Consider the following 18,827-nt stretch of genomic DNA (forward strand, 5'->3'; position numbering starts at 1 on the left):
GTGGGTTTCCCCCGCTGTTAACCAGAACCTGCTGGGGGCTTTCCAGAAGGGTCAGGGCTCGGGGAGTGACCCAGATGGTTGCATTACATGCCTCAAATACAGTTTATGTCACTCCTACTGTAATCTTCCAACCCGCGAACACACACTCGGTTCCAAATAAAATGTCAAGAGCTTTGCTCGACAGCGAGGGGAGTGTCCGTACACTCGCACTTCAGTGCTGAGCAGCCGAAGTGCAGCCCTGACAAACAAGGAAGTTCAACGCCTGTCGTGAATTTCTCTGGTGAGTTGACCAATATTTACTGAGCACCCAGAGCACGCCGGCCGGGCACAGCACTCCCCAGCCAGACACGACCGTCCTGTCAGAGGACACGTCACTGCATCTCAGCGAGAACTCTCGGCCCCAAAGCCCCACCTTGGGAACGGCTGCTCCGGGGCCAGCAGGGCACCCTGCTGGTTCCAGCGGCGGAAACTAGGTCAAGCTGGCCCTCCTCTCTGGGCCTCATCTTCCTCATTGCTAGAAGGAACACACTATCTCCCGGAGAGAAACGAAAGCAGAAAACACCAGCAAAGCACCTGGGCCAGCTCCTGGAACACAGCCGGTGCTCAGAAGTGTCTGAACGTTTTTGCTATTGTTTAATTGTAACTTTAAAGGAAACTGGCATGACTTTGCTTCCAGAGTAGAGGGTTGGTGAGAAAAGCAAAGCAAAAAAAAAAACAAAACACAACACTAAAGTTTTGCCTAAACGAGAGGACACAAACAAAATGAATTTACCTTAAATCTGGGAACAGGGGCAGGCTGCCTCGAGCTGGCAGGGAGCGGGCCCTGGTCCTGGAATCCCAGGACGCCCAGAGGACAGCAGGGTGCGTGCGCGCCTCTCCCAGGCGTGGATCTGCTCGTGCGGGCTGCGCCTCCGCCCAGCCGTGCTCACCTTGTTTTTAATCTGCTTGGCCGAGTCCGTGAGGAAGATGGACGAGTTGGGGTCGCTGGCGCTCATCTTGGTCTGGGCGCCCTGCAGGGCGGGGAAGAAGGTCGAGTGCAGCAGGGCTGGTTTGGGGTAGCCGATCCTGGGGGCGACGTCTCTCGTCATCCTGAAGTAAGGATCCTGCGGGGAGAGGGGCCTTTGCAGGACAGCTGGAAGGAATGGGCCAGCCCTCAGCCCTGAGCAACACGCGAGGGCCTTCCCAGGAAGCTCCTGAGTCTCCAATTAGTGTAACGACTGATCCACCCCCCACCCCCCAGCCTCCCACTGCCAAGTGCGAGGAACCTCCTGCCACAGCCGGACTGAGAAACCCGGTGGTGCCTCCTGACCTGGTCAATGGCGCACGGGATGAGGCACTGGATGTCCGCCCTGTCCCGGAAGATCTGGGGGAAGGAGTTGCTGAAGGAGGGCGCCGCCTGGATGGCAGGAAAGCTGATCTTCCCTGAAAGCGAGGACAGAACATTTTCACACGAGACCCGCTCCTGCTCCGGCTGTTAACCCAGGGAGAGGGACGCACAAAAGGAGGCTTTCTCCCCGTTAGAAAAGTTGTAATCACTAGAGAAAATCTGAAAACCACAGGAAAGTGGAAAGAAGAAGAAATCGACAGTCCCAGTTGGAGCCTCCTGTCGCCCATTGTTTTACTCCGCGCAGTCTGTGGCTACACTCGTCAGTCCCCTGCCCTCTTCCCCTTTGTGACGCCCACCCACGCTGCTGCCGAAGCGATCCCGTCCCGGGAAAGTGCCGCCCTCTCCCCATCGGGCATGCAGGTGGTTCCTCCTCTTCAACCATCGACTATGACGGCTTAGTACACAAAACTGTTCCCAGCATTTTGGATGTTGTTGTTAATGCTGCTACTGCTACTTGCCTAGACCTGCAGAAGTGGACCCTTGACAAGGGGTGTCAGTGTCACAGCAGTCCACCCCAGCCGTGCTACTTGGGTTCTCAGCCGCCCAGGTGTCCCGGGCTCCCGGGGCTGGGCCGGCACGCACGCACGCACGCTCCAGCTGAGCTGGGAATGCAGCCCCAGCTGTGGTGAGCGCTGCCAGGTGAGCTCGGGGTGCTGCTTCTCCTCTCCCCTGAAAGTCCTGACCCTGTGAGGCCCTCTCCTAGCAGCTGTTTTCACCCCACTTCAGAAAGAGACACCCCATTTCTGGGTTCCTGTCTTCCTCTGGGGGACCAAGTGGATGGCTGCCCTTGCCACCAGCGCCCCCTTAAAGCACAGAGTGGCAGTGGCCATTCCCTGCAGGCGGGGGCCAGGTCTGTGCTCAGGGCCCTCCCTGGGCTCCTCGACTCCTCACGACTCTACGAGAAGGCACCACCATCGCCCCCATTTTACACCGTGCACCTTTAGGCTCACTGACATGGCTTGCCAAAGCCAATACACAGCAAGCAGCTGGCTGAGCCGGGATTCAAACCCAGGTCTCCTGGCAGCAAACTGTGTGTGTACAGCTATTCGTTATGTCCACCGTCTCCTCACTCGCACGGTGCAGCCTCCACTGAGACAGCTTCCCTCTGCCAGCTGGGCCTCCAGGGACAGAGCCCTTCCAAAAGCACAGGGTTCACTCCCCAACTGTCGGGAGTGAATGTGACCGGGACGTCAGGCTTGTGGATGTGCCGAGCCTCCTGGCAGGGCCTCCCTGTGGCGTTTCTCTCCGCGTTTACACTCGCAGGCCCCTCCAGAAGGCCCTGGAGGGCACTCCCTCCCGCAGCCCAGTGGACACAGCCTGGGAGCTGCCCCAGGTGTGGGGGATTAGGAGACCCAGCCACCAGTCTCAAGGGTTGATTCTCAGCTCAAGGAGCTACGTTCTGAAAGGAGAGAAGGCCAATGCATCTGAAAGAGGCACAGAAATCTCTGGACAGGACATAAACATGCACAGGGCAGGAAAACATGAGCCTATGAGCTGGGGGCCAAGGGAGGGAGGGTGGGGTGGGCTCTGCGGGCCTCGAGTCAAGCCCCTTCTTCCAGATGGGGACACTGAGGTCCAGGGAGCCAATAATGGCATGCCAAAATCACCCATACTCTTTTCTTTCTTTCTTCTAAACCTTCAAATGGAGGACTGAGGAGAGGGACAGATGGTAACCTGAAGTACAGCTCCACGTGGCCCAGAAATGTGGCCGACGGCATCATCCTAGCTCATTACGTTCTGGGAAAACCCACCTCTGGGTTTACTACTTGAAGAGACAAAGTGCACATGCTCCCATCTCAGTGACAGCTCGGCCAGAGATGCCACGTCCACCAGCCCAGCCTCCATGCTGCCACTCCTTTGTGATGGCCGTGGGGCGGGGCAGCAGCGGGCTCCTTACCGATGGAGTCACTGTCGGTGAAACCGAAGATGCCTTTCACTTGGTTGAAGGTAACGTGCTTCTGAATCTTCACCACGTTCCTGTAGAAGTCTGAACTTGACCTGCAAAGACATCAGAATCAAACCTCAGGTCCAGTGGGTGGCCTCCCGCTGAGGGCAAAGCAGCAGATGGGCAACCTCTGTGGACCAGATATGGGTGAGGACACGGATTGGGGAGGAAGGGGCCCAGCAGCCAGCAGTGGGCAAAGGTACCCGCAGCACGCAAAGTGGACATGCCTTTAACAGCGGAGCGGACCGGGAAGGGTGGAAACCAGCGTGAAACCAACACAAGATGACCAGCCAGTGAGTCAAGAACACAACCAGATTCAGACCCAGCGGCTAACATGAAACATTTAACATTTAAATTCCGCCAGGGCCAATGGCTGAGTGTGCCATGGAGCTTCAAGTCTGGGAGCCACACGAAGCTTTTTGTCTGAGATGGACTGTGTTCGGTGTCATGGGAGACTACCTGCGACTTGATGCTAGATGGGGCATCTGGACAGAAACGACGGGTCCAGGAAGGAGGGTTTGTCAACAGTTCTGGGCCACAGCGGCTGGTTCAACAACCAGACTCTCTCTTCTGGATGGTAAGGGGGTGTGCACAGGAGGCCTGGATCTGTGGCAGCCATTCTGCTACCAGAGGGAACTAGGCTGAGGACAAAGCAAACATGGGGAGGGGGTAGAACCCAGAGTGGCTTCTTACACTGCATCTTTTGACTAATATATTCAGCAGCTTTATTCCCTACGCCCTGCCAAGTGTCAGGGACCATAAGGATGAAAAGGGAAGAGCGAGAAAGCTAACGTTTCCTAGTGTCTGCAGAGTGTGGCAGGAGCTGGGCTGAGCACCGCCAACACTGCCCTTCCAGGGGCATAGGCACTGCCCTTCCAGGGGCGGCTGCACCCCTACTTCACAAGAGAGGTGCCCAGTCACGTCGCAGAACTAGCGGGAACACGAGCTGGGATCCAAACCCAGGCGTGTCTGGCCCCAAGGCCTGTGCTTTTCTCACCACATCTCCCAGCTTCTGATGAGGTGAACACTTGGCCAAGGATGGACCACCACTGAATGTCTTTGGGCAGGCCGGTGAAAGCGTCGGGGTACAGGGACACTGGTGCCTGGGTCGGGGCAGCCAGGAGGCAGGGAGGCGTGTAAAGGCAGAGGCCACCACACCAGGGTCTGTTCTGAGTTGAGCAGACTCCCACTCAGCAGTGGGACATGGACAGGGACGGGAACGGGGACAGGGACAGGGACGGAGATAGGGACGGGGATGGGAAGGGGGAGGTGGAGTCAGCTTTCCCTGAGCAGCTAGCCTGACTGCCCACCAAGCTCCAGCCCTGGGGCACTGGTCAGGATGGGAATAGTGCTACAGAGAGAAGACCAGAGAAGACACACCAGGAGCAACACGCAAGGTCTTCCCAGGCCAGGCCCGCTCAGTGCAATGGGAACAACAGAGAGCAGAGAGCAATGGGCGCCCGGAAAGCTGCCGGCCCTGCCGGCTGCCGAAACACGGTTGCTGGCACAGAGGGGTGGGTCTCCGCGGACAGCAGCAGCCTCATGCTGCTCACACTCGGCCAGGATAAGCAGCCGCCTGCCCCAGGGGCCAGCTAAGACTCCAGGCATCCCTAGGGTGGGGCAACCGTAAACCCTCCAGGGCAAATTGGCTGGGTGGGCCACACCCTTCTACCTGGGGTCACGCTGCACAACATGGTCCCCAAGGCCCCCAAGAAGGAAAAATCTACAGTATCCCCAAACTCCTGGCTCCAGCTCGGGGGTGTTTGAGCAGTGTTTCTGAAGAAGACCACGTGGATCTTTCCTGGAGGACGGGTCACTTCCTTGGCCCGGCGCTCCAGCTGCGCAGGCTGCTGGAGTGCAAGGCTGCACCCTGAGCAGCAGCCCTCCCCAGGAGGGACATCAGTTTCCCGGGCACGTGCCTGTCCCACGCAGAGTGACAGTGCCCGCACGCTGAGGCTTTGCCCCTGGCGACAAGGAACAGACCTCGCTGCATCCCATAAATGATGACTGAACAGTCTGCCCCTGGGGAGAACACCAGCCCTCTCACTCAGAGGACCTGACCCCACCCATCCCTTACACAGGCACCCAGAGACGGCTCACAGGGGGATAGGGATTAGACAGGGCTGTTCACCGGGCGCTCACCAGGCCAGGCACGGCTCAAAGCACTTCCCGGGCAGTAACCACGCAGGCCTCACAACGCCTGCAGCACAGCCACTGTTTCCTCCTGGCCGTGAGCCCCTTCCTCTGTCTTCCCACACTCACCATCACCCGTCCTAGTGTCTGTTACCTGCGTGACTCTCCCGTGAGAAGGTAACCTGACATGGCTGCTGGACAACTGTTCTGTCGGCTGCTGTATCCCCAGCACTTTGGCATCTAGTGGATGCTCGATAGATGCCTGTTGACTAACAAGCCGAGCCGAGCCGAGCTGAGCAGGCAGGCAGAGAGGAGGAAAGTCAGCGCTGAGTCCCAGTGAGTGGCGGTCAGGCCGTGAGCCCAGGCAGGGCCCTCTGCACCCCTCTGCTGGACAGCCTTGTACTAGTACCCATGCCCCACTTCACAGGAAAACGAGGCTCAGAGAAGTCCAGACTCGCCCAAAGGAACTATGCCAACCAGGTGCAGAGCTAGGTCTGCAGCGCCGGCTTCCAGACTGCCAGTGCAGCATCTTTGTCCCTTGTGCCTCCTGGCAGGGAGGACTCTCCGGGCCCACATGTGGGGCCAGAAACACGTGGGGGGACGGGGTGGAACCTGCTGCCTGCCAACGACTTCCTCCCCCACGGAGCCCTTGCCACATCCCTCCCACCCAAAGAGAGGGTGCAGGCTGGCTCTGCTGTGCCTCCAGCTCCTGAAGACCAGGAAGGGGCTCTGATAATCAAACATCTAGATGTTGAGTTAAATTTCAATGAAAAACTAAAATCCTCAAGTATTTAGACGAAACTCAGGGTTTAACTTTTAAGTCTCGCCTAACCTTAGGTTCGAAATAAAATGCCTTTCTAAGAAGAGGGAGGAGAGACCCTTTGGTTTACGCGTTTTCTGCTTTACTCCACGTTTGCAAAGAAAAGGGAAGTTCTCTTACACCCGTTAGAACGGCAAAAATAACCAAAACAAAAAGTGACAAATGTTGGAGAGGCTGTGGAGAAAAAGGAACCCTCATACACTGCTGGTGGGAATGCAAACTGGTGCAGCCACTATGGAAAACAGTATGGAGATTCCTCAAAAAATTAAAAATAGAAATACCTTATGACTCAGCCATGCCACTACTGAGTATCTATCCTAAGAACCTGAAATCAGCAATTCCAAAAGTCCCATGCACCCCTATGTTCATCGCAGCATTATTCACAATAGCCAAGTCATGGAACCAACCTAAGTGCCCAGCAACTGATGATTGGATAGAGAAGATATGGTATATATACACAATGGAATACTACTCAGCCATAAAAAAGGACAAAATCGTCCCATTCACAACAACATGGATGGATCCTGAAGGTATTATGTTAAGTGAAATAAGCCAGACAGAGAAAGACGAACTCTGTATGACTCCACTCATAGGTGGAAGTTGACATAGAAACGAAGTGAACTGATTGGTGGTGACCCAGGGAAAAGAGGGGTGAGGGGAGGGCACAAAGGGTGAAGGGGTGCACCCACAACATGACTAACAATAATGTACAACTGAAATTTCACAGGGTTGTACACTATCATAATCTTAATAAAAAGTTAAAAAAAAAGAAAAAAAAAGGAAGTTGTTGCCGAGCACAGGTGAAGATGTGAAACCTCAGGTACCAGGAAGAAGGCAGCCTGAGGAATGGCCGCCCAGACCCCGCGTTCTCTCAGACGTGCCGAAAGCAGGTGGCTCATGTGGTGGGCTTTCCACGTGGACGGTTGGCAAGCTCACCCCCAGCCCACCACGGGCCGACCCACGGAGAAACCTTTGTGTTTTGAGAGTGTCCATTTCTGCCCCCCACCAACGAAGTTCAGCAAGGCCGGGACTTGGTGCGCTCACTGCTGTGCTCTCAGGGCTGGAGGCCACAGGCAGCACTCCGTGACTGTGTGTCTTACCAACCCAGGGGGACAGGGCCACCCCCACACTGCACCACATGTAGCTGAGGTGGAGCCTGGGCTGCTGGGGGAATAAAGGGGTCATCTAAGCCTGGCTGCGGGTGGGAGAGCTCCCAGGAAAAGGTGACGCTTGATGGCGTGTTTGGAAGAAGGTGGAGGGCTCCCCTGAGCCGGGAGTGGTGGGTCATGGAGGCGAGCTCTGGCAGAGGAGAGCACAGACAAAGGTGGGGATGTGGAACTGGAAACTGTCCCACCTAGAAGAGGTGGCAGAGACACCAGAGAGGAAGAGGCCAGATCACAAACAGGCTTGTGTGCTAAGTGGAAAGTGAGAACTTCATCCTGATGATGATGGACAAGCGGGAAAGGAGTGAGTGGGGGACGAGACCCAGTCTGCGTTTACAGAGGGCGCTGGCTGGTGGGGGACCAGAGGCCGTGAGAGGCCTCGGGGGGGTGGCAAGAGGTTGCACAAAAAGGTGCCAGTGACTGGGCAACACCAGGGCTGCCCTGTCCTAAAACGAGCAGCAGAACCCATGCTGTGTCTGTGGGTTCAAGCAGCGGGATCCGGTCACTTCAAGGAATAGGGGGAGAGAAATGAAATAGAGAGCCATGGAAATGGTAACAATGATGACATCGACGGCCACTCCAAGCCAGGCCTACTTCCTTCCTTCAAAGACCAGGTTTCTTCAAGGTCACCTCGGTGTCTCCATGCCCACAGGGCAGAAACAAGAGAAGTGATTACAAACCTAATAGGTAAAACTAGGAAATCAATTCATTACTGGCCAGCGGAAAGGCCAGATTTTGTATTGGGGCACCTAGTTCCCTAAGGCTTCAGTGCTTATAAAGGGAACACTGGGGAGGCGGAGACAGGAAGGTCCCCTGCACTCGCTCACACAGCACCCCGCGCCCTCCCCGCCCAGCCTGGCCTGCGAGAACCCTCAGCCGGCAGGGCCAGACTCCACATGGTGAGACGGAGTGTCCACGTGAATCCCTTCTCGGGGACCCCCTGTGCCTCGAGGGGAGCGTCTTGTCTTCGGTGGTCAGCGGATGGTGGCTGAGCTGAACGGCATTCTTCCCGGAGCAGCTGACACAGTCTTACTTTTCTAACATACTTCTTGGTAGGCACTTGGGATGAAGTTCAAGACTTCAGAAGGGTAAATTCAAGGATTTTCACATTGAAATATTTTGGCCTATTAAGTGGTTGATTTAAAAACTAGACTGTGAGGGAACTGTGCAACCAGGGAGTCTTTTCTCTGAGGAAAAAGGTCCACTGGGAAAGAGAACGAGACCTAACTTGGCGAGACTGACAGCCAGGAGAGACACTGAAGTGTCAAAGTATTTCTCTGTCACAGGCTGAGCATGGACATCTTAACTGGTGAATGAATCCAGTAAACCAGATCATAATGTTTAAGAAAGGGAGAAAAACATTTACGAGGCCTCAAGATCATTCCAGATGTTTCAGATTTGTCTATGGTCATGAAGACTTGCTACCTGCATCCAATTATCTAAAAGGCACCAAACGTTTTCTTCTTACCCCATGTACTCAAGGTCAGAGAAGATGAAAGTCTTCTTGATGTCAAAGCCGCAGGCGATGATGTCCTTGGCGTTCTCCACGGCATAGCCGTAGGCCTGGTCCAGGGTCAAGTCCTTCCACAGGTACTTCTCATCATCCGTCATCTGGATGACCAAGGGCACGTTGAACACATCCTGCAGCCACCTAACAGACACAGAGGAAGAAGGCTGACACCTCATTTCCCCTGCAGAAAAGTGCCATTTTGCATCTGAAAACACAGTTCCTGTAACAAGGTGTGTCAAAACTCCTTGTCCACAAAATCGCAGGATCTTGCTGACAGCGAGGAGGGCTATTTCTGTTTACTAACGCAGAGGGCCCTGCACATGGGCTCCGTGCCCGCTGCTTCACACCCTTGATTCTGAAGCCATACAATACTTTATGAGGCAGGTATTATTATTTCCCTCCTGCAGATGCAGGAACCAAGGCCCAGAGAAGGAACTCTTCTATGGTCACAGAGACAGGGAGAGGAGGAAACAGGTCTGTGCTCTCTCCATCACGCCGCGTCCCCCTAAAGCGACGCCAGGAACAGAGTGAACGGAAGCCACAAAGGTGCCAATTCCCTAGGACCTTGGTTGCTCAGCAAACACGAACTAGTACTATCTGGTCAGTTCTAGACACGGTTTACAACTAACATTCCCGATTCACTAAAAGGTGGGGAAAGTCATATGATGCAATACTTACTTGGTAAAAATAAAGGGGATGAGGTGGCCTAGATGCATTGCTTCAGAAGAGGGGCCCCTGCCCGTGTACAGATAAAACGGCTTTTTGTTTTCGTAGGCATCAAGAACTTGATTCATATCTCTAAAGGAAAAAGGAGAAAAGGAAACAGTGTGACTTTAGAGAAAAAAATCCAGGTGCTAATGCTCATTTGGGAATGACGAAGAGACGAAACAACATGGAGAAGAACTAGTTTGTCACCCTTGGTGCTATGCTATCAAAACAGCAAGAAACTTCTACTGAAATGCTTTCTCCTCTGATAGTTTTACATGCAGGTTTGGAATAAAGGGGCTTTTATGACGAAGATTAACCCTGAGCTAACATCTGCTGCCAATCCTCCTCTTTTTGCTGAGGAAGACTGGCCCTGAGCTAACATTCGTGCCGCCCATCTTCCTCTACTTTATATGTGGGACGCCTGCCACAGCATGGCGTGCCAAGTGGTGTGTAGATGCAGCCCAGGATCTGAACCAATGAACCCCGGGCCGCTGAAGCGGAGCGCCAAACTTAACTGCTGCACCACGGGGCCGGCCCCTGGAATAAAATTTTTACAAGACATATATGGTTGGGCAGCCACTGGAACTCTTTGGGAATTCTTCCAACATCCACGTCGATACACCATTTGCTTTACACCTGCTTTCCTGGGAGTGACAGCAGGCCAACACTACACAATCTTTGTTTAGAATCACCCAGCCCTGAGACTCTGGAGCCCGGGCTGGGGAAGTCGCAGGGTTCCATACAGTCCTAACTTAGGGAGGGGAATACAGAACATCCCCAGGGAGTTGAGAGGTCCCCAGCTGGAGATCTGAGTTGGGCTCCCTGAGCCAGGCTGGGACCAGGTGTCTTCAACTGGGAGTCATTCTGGAATTACCTGCCCTCCTCCAGGACCGGGGTCCACAGACAGTGCACAGTCCCCCTTCCTGCTTGTGCATCAGAATCACCTGGCAGGCTGTTTCCACACCACATCTGCCCACCCCTCTAGGTGTGAACACTGCCCCCCTAGGTGTGAATGCTCTTTGTTTCTGGGCAAAGTGTCCCAAAATAAAAGAGAGTGAGCCACCTTCCCCAGAGGTCTGGGAAGGAGAATCCACATAAGAGTAGTCTAAAAGTGACTTCTCCTCATGCCCCACGCCAGGGGCTGACAGTGCTCCTCTCTGGGCTGATAGGATTAGGGGTGTTCTGTTTTTTCGTGCTTAGCTTTGATTTTTCCCCCATGGAATGATCACACACTGCTTTTGAGATAAGGAAAGAATAAAAAACTTAATTACGGAAGGAACAAGTCCTTCTTCAGTTCTCACAATTAACCAAATCAAACTTTCATGGGCTTATAGAAGAGAAGAAAATGCAGCTGTGACACGAGCTGCTCTGGATGCCTTGTGGGGAGTCTCTGGGAACCGTGTGCCATCCTGGGGCGAGGCGTTCCTGAGAAAGGGGGGCAGGGAACTGACTGAGGTCCCATTCTGTTTCCAGCAGGGAAGCACCCAGCTGGGGCGGGGGCCCAGTCACGGTCCAGCACTTGCAGCTCGACAGTGGGTGGGAGATCTCATCTAATCCCCTATTTTACAGAAGATAAAATTAGACCAAGAGGCATTCTTAAATGTGAGAATGCCAAAAGCTTCAAGTCCTATGCCTCCCTAAGCCAAGAGCCTACAGGATGACAATAGTGAAGTAAACAAGCCACAAGGGCAGTAGAACGATTAACCGTAAGCCGCTTGATGTGTGAAAACCCCACACATCCTGTGAAAGGTGCAGTGGAGCTGGGGCAGGGCACTGAGATGGGGGAGATACGCAAGAATGTGCTTTTCCTTCAGAAGGAGCAATGAACAACCTAAAAAATGAAATTAAGAAAATGCTATTTACAACAGCAGCAAAAAGAATAAAACCTTAGGAATAAATCTAAAGAAGCGCAAGACTTGTACACTGAAACTGTGAAACACTCCTGAAAGAGACCACAGGCCTAAAGGAGCAGGAGGACGCGCGTGTGCGTGGATCGCAAGAGTTACTATTTTAAGATGGCGACACTCCCCGAATTGATCTACAGGTTCAGTGCAATCCTCATCAAAACCCCTGCTGCCTTTTCCACAGAAATTAGCAAGCTGATCCTAAAATTCACTTGGAAATGGAAATGACCTAGAATAACCAAAATAATCTCGAAAAGAAGAAAGCTGGAGAACTCAACACTGTCCAATGTCAAAACTTACTATAAAGCTGCCGTGATCAAGACTCTGTTGTGTATTTAATAAACCCTTTCAAATGTGGTCAATGATTTTCAACGAGGGGGCAAGAAAATCCAAGAGGGAAAGAACAGTCCTCAACGAACAGTGCGGGGACAACAGGACATCCACAAGCAAAAGAATGAAGCTGGACCCTACCTCACACACACACAAATTAACTCAAAATGGATCAGAGACCTAAAAGTAAGAGGAAAAACTAAACACTCTGAGAAGAAAACACAGGCATAAATCTTCACGACCTTGGATTACGAAATCGTTTCTTAGATATGATACCAAAAGCACAAGTAACCACAGAAAAAAATAAACTAGCTTTCATCAAAATTAAAAACTTCCGTGCTTCAGAGGACACTGTCAATAAAGTGAAAAGACAATCTACATAACGAGAGCAAATATCTGCAAATCATATATTTGATAAGAGACTAGTATCCAGAAGATAGAAACAACTAGTACAATTCAATAATAAAAAGATAAATAATCCAATTAAAAAGCGGGCAGGGCCAGCCCTGTGGCCTCGTGGTTAAGTTCACACGCTCTGTTTTGGTGGCTGGGATTCGTGGGTTCAGGTCCCAGGCATGGACCTACGTCACCTGTCAGCCATGCTGTGGCAGCAACCGACAGACAAAATAGAGGAAGACTGGCATGGACGTTAGCTCAGGGTGAATCTTCCTCAGCAAAAAAACCCAAAACACAAAAAAGAAAGTGGGCAAAGGATCAGAATAGACACTTCTCCAAAGAATATACAACAATAGCCACTATGCCCGTGAAAAGATGCTCGACATCCTTAGTCATTAGGGAGAGACAATCAAACCACAGTGAGACACTGCTTCATACTTACTAGGATGGCTTCAACAACAAACACAACACGGAAAATAACAAGTGTTGGTGAGGACGTGGAGAAACTGGAACCCTTATTAGTATACATTGTTGGTGAGAATGCAAAATGATACAGTCACTATGGAAAAGAGTGTGGCAGTTGCTCAAAAAGTTCAATAACAGCCACCTTATGACCCAGCAGTTCCACTCCCATGTATACACCCAGGAGAACTGAAAAAACACAGCCACACAAAAACCTGTACACTCATGTTCGGAGCAGCATTACTGATAACCAGAAAGTGAAAATAACCTAAATGTCCATCAATTGATGAATGGATAAAGAAAATGTGGGGTCTATCCATTCAATGGAATATTATTCAGGTATAAAAAGGAACAAAGTACCGACACATGTACAACATGGAGGAACATTATGCTAAGTGAAAGAAGCCAGACACAAAAGGCCACATGTTGTATGATTCTATTTACCTGGAATGTGCAGAACAGGTGAATCCATAGACACAGAAAGTAGACTGGCGGTTGCCAGCGGTGGTGGGAAAGGGAAGAATGAGGAGTGACTGCTAATGGGCAGGGGGCTTCTTTTGGGCGTAATGAAAGTGTTCTGGAATTAGATAGTGGTGATGCTGCATAACCTTGTGAATATACTAAAACCCACTGAATTGTATACTTTAAAAAGGTGAATTCAATCTCAATTAAGGAAAAAGCTTTGACTATATTCTGCCCAGAAAGAGGGCTGACTGGGGTTTGGAGTTGTCTGCACGGGGCATTGGAAGTGCTCAGGCAGACTGCCGAGTCCGGCCCTGTGTGCGTTCTTCTGTGACCGTGAAGTGCGAGCAGAACACAACAACCCCACCCCGGACTCTAAATTCCATGAGCATAGTCTTGAAACCTGAGGTGACCCGTGGGTGGGAGACAGGAAGCTTTTGGAACCTGCCCATTTCCTGATGTTATCTGCCTGGAGTTTATAGTCTAAGGTAGGGATGCTCTCTTCCATGTAAACTCCATTAGTTTCCTTTTGATATGACCCGTGAGTCGGCTAGTATAATAGGAGGAAGAGGGCACATAATTTCAGGAAGCCTTCTGCTTATCACGTGGGAAACACTGAACTTGGACATACTAATCCCTTTTGTTTCTATGACATTTTATGATTTATAGCACATCACCTGGCATGAATCTCACCTGCTGTGTACCTGACCTCGATCTCTGAGGTGGGCAGTCCACAGCGAATAAACTAAGGGCCAGAGGGGCAGGGACGGGCATGAGCCCGCAGACAGTTTTGGCAGGAGAGAAGGCGGACCCCAGTTTCCCGCAAACTGGCTATCACTCTCCCCACAGTCCCAGGCAGCCTGAGGGAAGAGCCTCCCAGTCCTTCCTCGAGCTAAACAAGAAGGGCGAGAGGTCCGTGGCGAAGGCCTGACCTGTGGGAGAAGAAGATGCCTCTGCGCAGGAAGCGGTGCGGCTTCTGGCCAATGGCTCTCTCGATGCGGTTTATCAGCTCTTGGTCAATTTTACTGCTTCCGAACCGAACTGGAAAAAAATTGGAAGAATCTATCTTAGGCAGCGGGAGATATGATGATTGGATATTACTGAAATGAAGGGGAAAAATTAGCGATCCATGCAATCTTAACGAACCCAAACCTCTTGAGGCCTTCGGCTCCTGGACCTTTCCCCCAACACAAGTCAAATCTTTCATATTAACAATGACAGCTGAGATCACACTAGCAAAACAGGAAACCAATTACAGCATAAGATGCTGTATTGTCTGGGACTGGAGTTTGATGGAAAACACACCCAGAATGCAGTCTAGATAGTAACTTCTGGCAGACACACACAGTTGCTTATTAAGGTATAATTTACGTACACTGACAATTATAATTTTAATATGTTTTAACTGTTGAACCAAATTAACATCTGTCTTCAAGTGAATTTTACTCAGATAGTCTGTACTTAAATCATGCAAAATAGCTTTGACTCACATAAAAACAGCTGAGTTCTGTCTCTTCTCTTTCGACTATCAGTGAGCTAGAGGGACCTTCCTGAGCAGGAAGCCCTGCAAGGAAGGGCTTGGCAATGACGACCTGCCATCCGTGAGAAGTCACCCTTCTTAAGCTGACTTTAGCTTCTTAGCCCCATAAACAACGTCACTGGAGGAGAAACTTAAGTCTCAATGAATAACTCTCACCACTAAGTGAAAGAATTCAAATGAGTGCAAAGATGCCCATTTCAAGAGACCTTTCTCGTGTTCTCAGGGGCTCAGAAAAAGGAAAAACCTTCTACTGTCTACTGCTGACCAATAGTTTCAAGTCAGTTTTCTATTATTATTTTAGTTAAAAAATAATCCTTTGGGAATACAGTGCACCACCAAAAGCTTTTGGGATCTATTTTTTCCCTGACACTGAAGCTTGACTGGATTGATGATTAATTCAGAAAACAAAACATCAACAGATCACCCCTAGCAGTCAGGCTCTTCCCAGGACGCACCAATGAGCTTGTCGTAGTCAACGCCTTTTGCACTGCTTGTCTGCACCATCCACGGGTCCACAAAGTCCTCTCCAGCCTCGGTGGCATCCAGGCCCCTCTCATCCCCAGGTGCTGGGTTCTCTGGAGAGCAGTCGGCCTTGTAATCCTCCCCTGTGGCAGCTTTGTAACTTGTTTTCAACAACGACAACTTCTGCGTTGCAGAATCAATTTCCTCCTGAACGAAGGAAACGAGGATGAGGGGTAAAACTATTAACAATAGCTACCACCTGCTCAAGGTCACTGCCACTATAGGGCAGGCACTGTGATAAAGGCTTTCACACACTAGTCCTTTAGTCTCCAAAGAACACCAAGGCAAGGATCACTGTCACTGTTGTTTTCCAGTTGAAGAATTTGAGACTCAGAGAGGTGAAGGAGCTTGCCCATGGACAAACAGCAAGTTGTGGGCCCAAAGGTATTTTATTTTCATCTGTTGTTCTAGTGCCATGGATTATGACCACAGACACTATGGGATAAATGTAGTGACGCAATGTACACTGCTGTTGAGAACAGAGTTAATACACTACAGATTTCTCAAGTACCAATGATGCCAGAGAACATGTGGAACAAGCTCCCTTAACTGAGTATAGTGAGTTGTGCATTGGAACTTGTTTTCAGATCCCACACAGTCTGAGATGAATATTTATGGAAACTTAAACAATGCCACCAATGATAGTAACAGCAACTCAAACAGACACCATGAGAACAGATAAAGGCAAGGGAAAAATACAGGCTTTCAGGTCATACATTGAGGAGGGATTCACTGGCAAAGTGGTACGGCTGCATTTGGGATTCTTATCAAGCTATCCGAAGTGTTTGCATATTTAGTCTTTTAAAATCAGCAGAAGAAGAACAAATGTAAAACGCATCCTTGGGTGCGCTGGAAATCTGTCAGAGCCCTTTTCTCCCAGGAGCCCGTCGCCGCTGCGGGAAGCCGGGCGGTCCACGAGCAGGCCGAGCGGAGCAGGTCAGAGCTCAGCTCCCTAACTGGCCTCGCTGGATGAGATCGCAAACAAAGCCCAGACACAGCTCACGTGCTCGCCAAGGCAAACCCAAACATTCCACTCAGAGTTTATAGAGAAGGGGCCATAAAGCGGGCTCCCAGTGGAGTGACTGCGACACGGACCTCACTGAGAGAGAAGGGCTCCATCAGGCACCGCACCTGGGCCACAGAGGGCTGCTCTTGCAGGGCGATTGTGCAGACGCTGACTTGTTTCAAACTCTGAAACTATCTGGAGATCGCCATTTAAATGAGTTCGAGTTGTAGAGATGGGACGCTCACCGCGGGTGGATGGGGAAGCACGTTTTACTCCCCTCTTCTCCGCAGTGCCTGGCTCAGTGCTTGCAAGAAAACAAACGTGGGGCAAGCATGAGCTATCAAATTACCTACGGGAGGAATGGTCTTGCTCTGAAGCACACTGCAGTCTATAGCCCTTTCACCACTGGCTTGGAAGAGTTATTCTAAAGTGTGTTAAGTATTGCTTGTTTGCTAAAATAACGCACGTTGCTGGAGTCACTACCAATTACTAACCAAAAACACTTATTAAATGTTATTCAAATTTAACGTTAAATGGACAAAAACATCACTGTCAAGTTCCCAACATGGGTTTATAGAATAAATGATTAACATTGAGTCCTTTATGTATTTTAGATCTTCTTTTTTTTTTAAACAACTAACTTAGCCTCATCCATTGGGCCCCACGTGGTGTGTAAACCTCTTTGCCTGAATAGTCAACTCCTTTTCTTTTCTTTTTTTTTTTTTAAGATTTTTTTTTTTTCCTTTTTCTCCCCAAAGCCCCCCGGTACATAGTTGTATCTTCAAGTTGTGGCATGTGGGACGCCGCCTCAGCGTGGCTCAATGAGCGGCGCCATGTCCGCGTCCAGGATTGGAACCGACGAAACACTGGGCTGCCTGCAGCGGAGTGTGCGAACTTAACCATTCGGCCACGGGGCCGGCCCCTCAACTCCTTTTCTGACATCACTTTCTTTCAGTATTATTTATTTCTTTTAAAATGTAATGGTTTACTTGGGCTCCAAAGGGTCAAAGTAAACTACTGGGGTGAGTGTGAGATGGCTGACACTGTCTGGTGAGAACTGAGGAAGAGATTTTTGAAAAGAAGACAACAGGGGTTGGAAGTGAAGGCAGACAGAAGCTGGGTGACCCAAGAGTGGAGGCATCCCAGGATGAAAGAAGTGCTTACATGCCAGCTAAAGATGCAGACAGAAGGGATCACACTTCTGACACCTACAGCAGCAAAGAGCTCTTTAAAAGAGGCAGAATTCCACGGGACAAAGGAAAGAGGAAGAGGACGATGGCAACAAGACTGTAGAAGGTGGAAAGCTGGTGGCTGGCTGGACCTGACCGAGCACGTGAGAAGAACAAATGCTAAGACACCGTGGAAATGCTGGGCAGCGACTGGACCTTTGCTGCTGTGGAATTCCCAGGAGGCTGGGGGACGAGTGGCCCCAGGCGCTTAGGGAAGTGAGGGTGAAAGTGGGTTATGAAAACAGGAGCCCTGGTCGAAAGTCTGTTTAAGAAGCAGTGACTGACATCTCCACCCGAGCCTCCCCCCACAGCTGACGGAGGGCCACCCTGTCCCCCACCCAGCGGTTTAGTGTCTAGAGAGGAAGCGCTCAAAGTGTCTAGACTGGGGGCTTCTGCACAGCGGGGGCAGGGACAGCGCCTGAGAACAGCGAGCTTCAGTGAGGGCCACACGCCCAGCTCCTGCGTCCCACACAGCTGCATGCTGGCAGCCAGACCTGTTCCCTCCAGATAGCAGACCGGAGGAGCCCTCTCTGGGGACTCTGCCAACCTCAAAGAGGCAATCTGAGGACCCAACAAAAGGGAACAGTCTGGTAGCTCTCAGGGAAGGAAAGCTACATCAACGCGCGGCCCCACGTGTGCAGGGCGTCCATGCAGCTGCCTGCGCTCCCTTCTGAAACATGAGCGGACAGCAAGTATCACCAAGCACTTAAGGACCGCCTCTAACACGACAGGCAGAGGAAAAGGTTAACCTGGAGGAAACGCAGTTTATGAGGGGGCCATCAGGAACACCATCACCAGGATCTGAGAGATGAAAGGCCACCATGGCTACAAGCTAGGACCAGGGCAGCACTAGAGAAGGGACATTCGGAGCACAAACACGCTCTGGGAAATTAAAAGTGAGGAGGACCAGTGACAAGCAAAGGGAGGGTGAGAAGTTGAGGAGATGTACCTGAAAGAAGAACAGAAAGAAAAACAGCTAAGAAAAAGACGCCAAAAAATAAGAACACCAGAGGACCAGTCTCCGAGTAAAAAAAAAATCCATAAAGAAACAGAAAACAGAAGAGAAGAAATCAAACAAATAATGTAACTTCTGAGAATCAAAGGTCATGAATTTCTAGTTTCAAAGGAGCACTGAGCACCCATCCCCAGAAATTTCAGAACACTGGAGCAAAGAGAAGACCCTTCAAACTTCCAGAGAGAAAAAACAAAGGAACAGCACCCGGCTTCTCCACAGCAGCCCTGGCAGCTGGGTGTGACGGAGCGATGGCTTCAGAATTGGGTGGGAAAATCACTTCTGCCCTGGAATTCTC

At 51.1% G+C, this 18,827-nt stretch overlaps 1 protein-coding gene across 2 annotated transcripts in view; it reads right to left on the bottom strand.

The window, feature by feature from the left end:
* Positions 1-18,827, bottom strand: part of WARS1 (tryptophanyl-tRNA synthetase 1) — a 31,655-nt gene that overhangs the window by 5,696 nt on the left and 7,132 nt on the right. For both annotated transcript variants that reach the window (XM_070593575.1, XM_070593576.1), the window contains 7 exons: positions 15,216-15,429; positions 14,153-14,261; positions 9,637-9,756; positions 8,917-9,099; positions 3,285-3,385; positions 1,310-1,422; positions 930-1,103 (listed from right to left, as the gene is read on the bottom strand). In XM_070593575.1, the coding sequence (XP_070449676.1) occupies positions 930-1,103; positions 1,310-1,422; positions 3,285-3,385; positions 8,917-9,099; positions 9,637-9,756; positions 14,153-14,261; positions 15,216-15,429 (1,014 nt within the window). The remainder of the gene's footprint in view (positions 1-929; positions 1,104-1,309; positions 1,423-3,284; positions 3,386-8,916; positions 9,100-9,636; positions 9,757-14,152; positions 14,262-15,215; positions 15,430-18,827) is intronic.

The sequence above is a fragment of the Equus przewalskii genome, chromosome 25 (genome assembly GCF_037783145.1).
Source record: "Equus przewalskii isolate Varuska chromosome 25, EquPr2, whole genome shotgun sequence".
Lineage (NCBI taxonomy): Eukaryota > Metazoa > Chordata > Mammalia > Perissodactyla > Equidae > Equus > Equus przewalskii.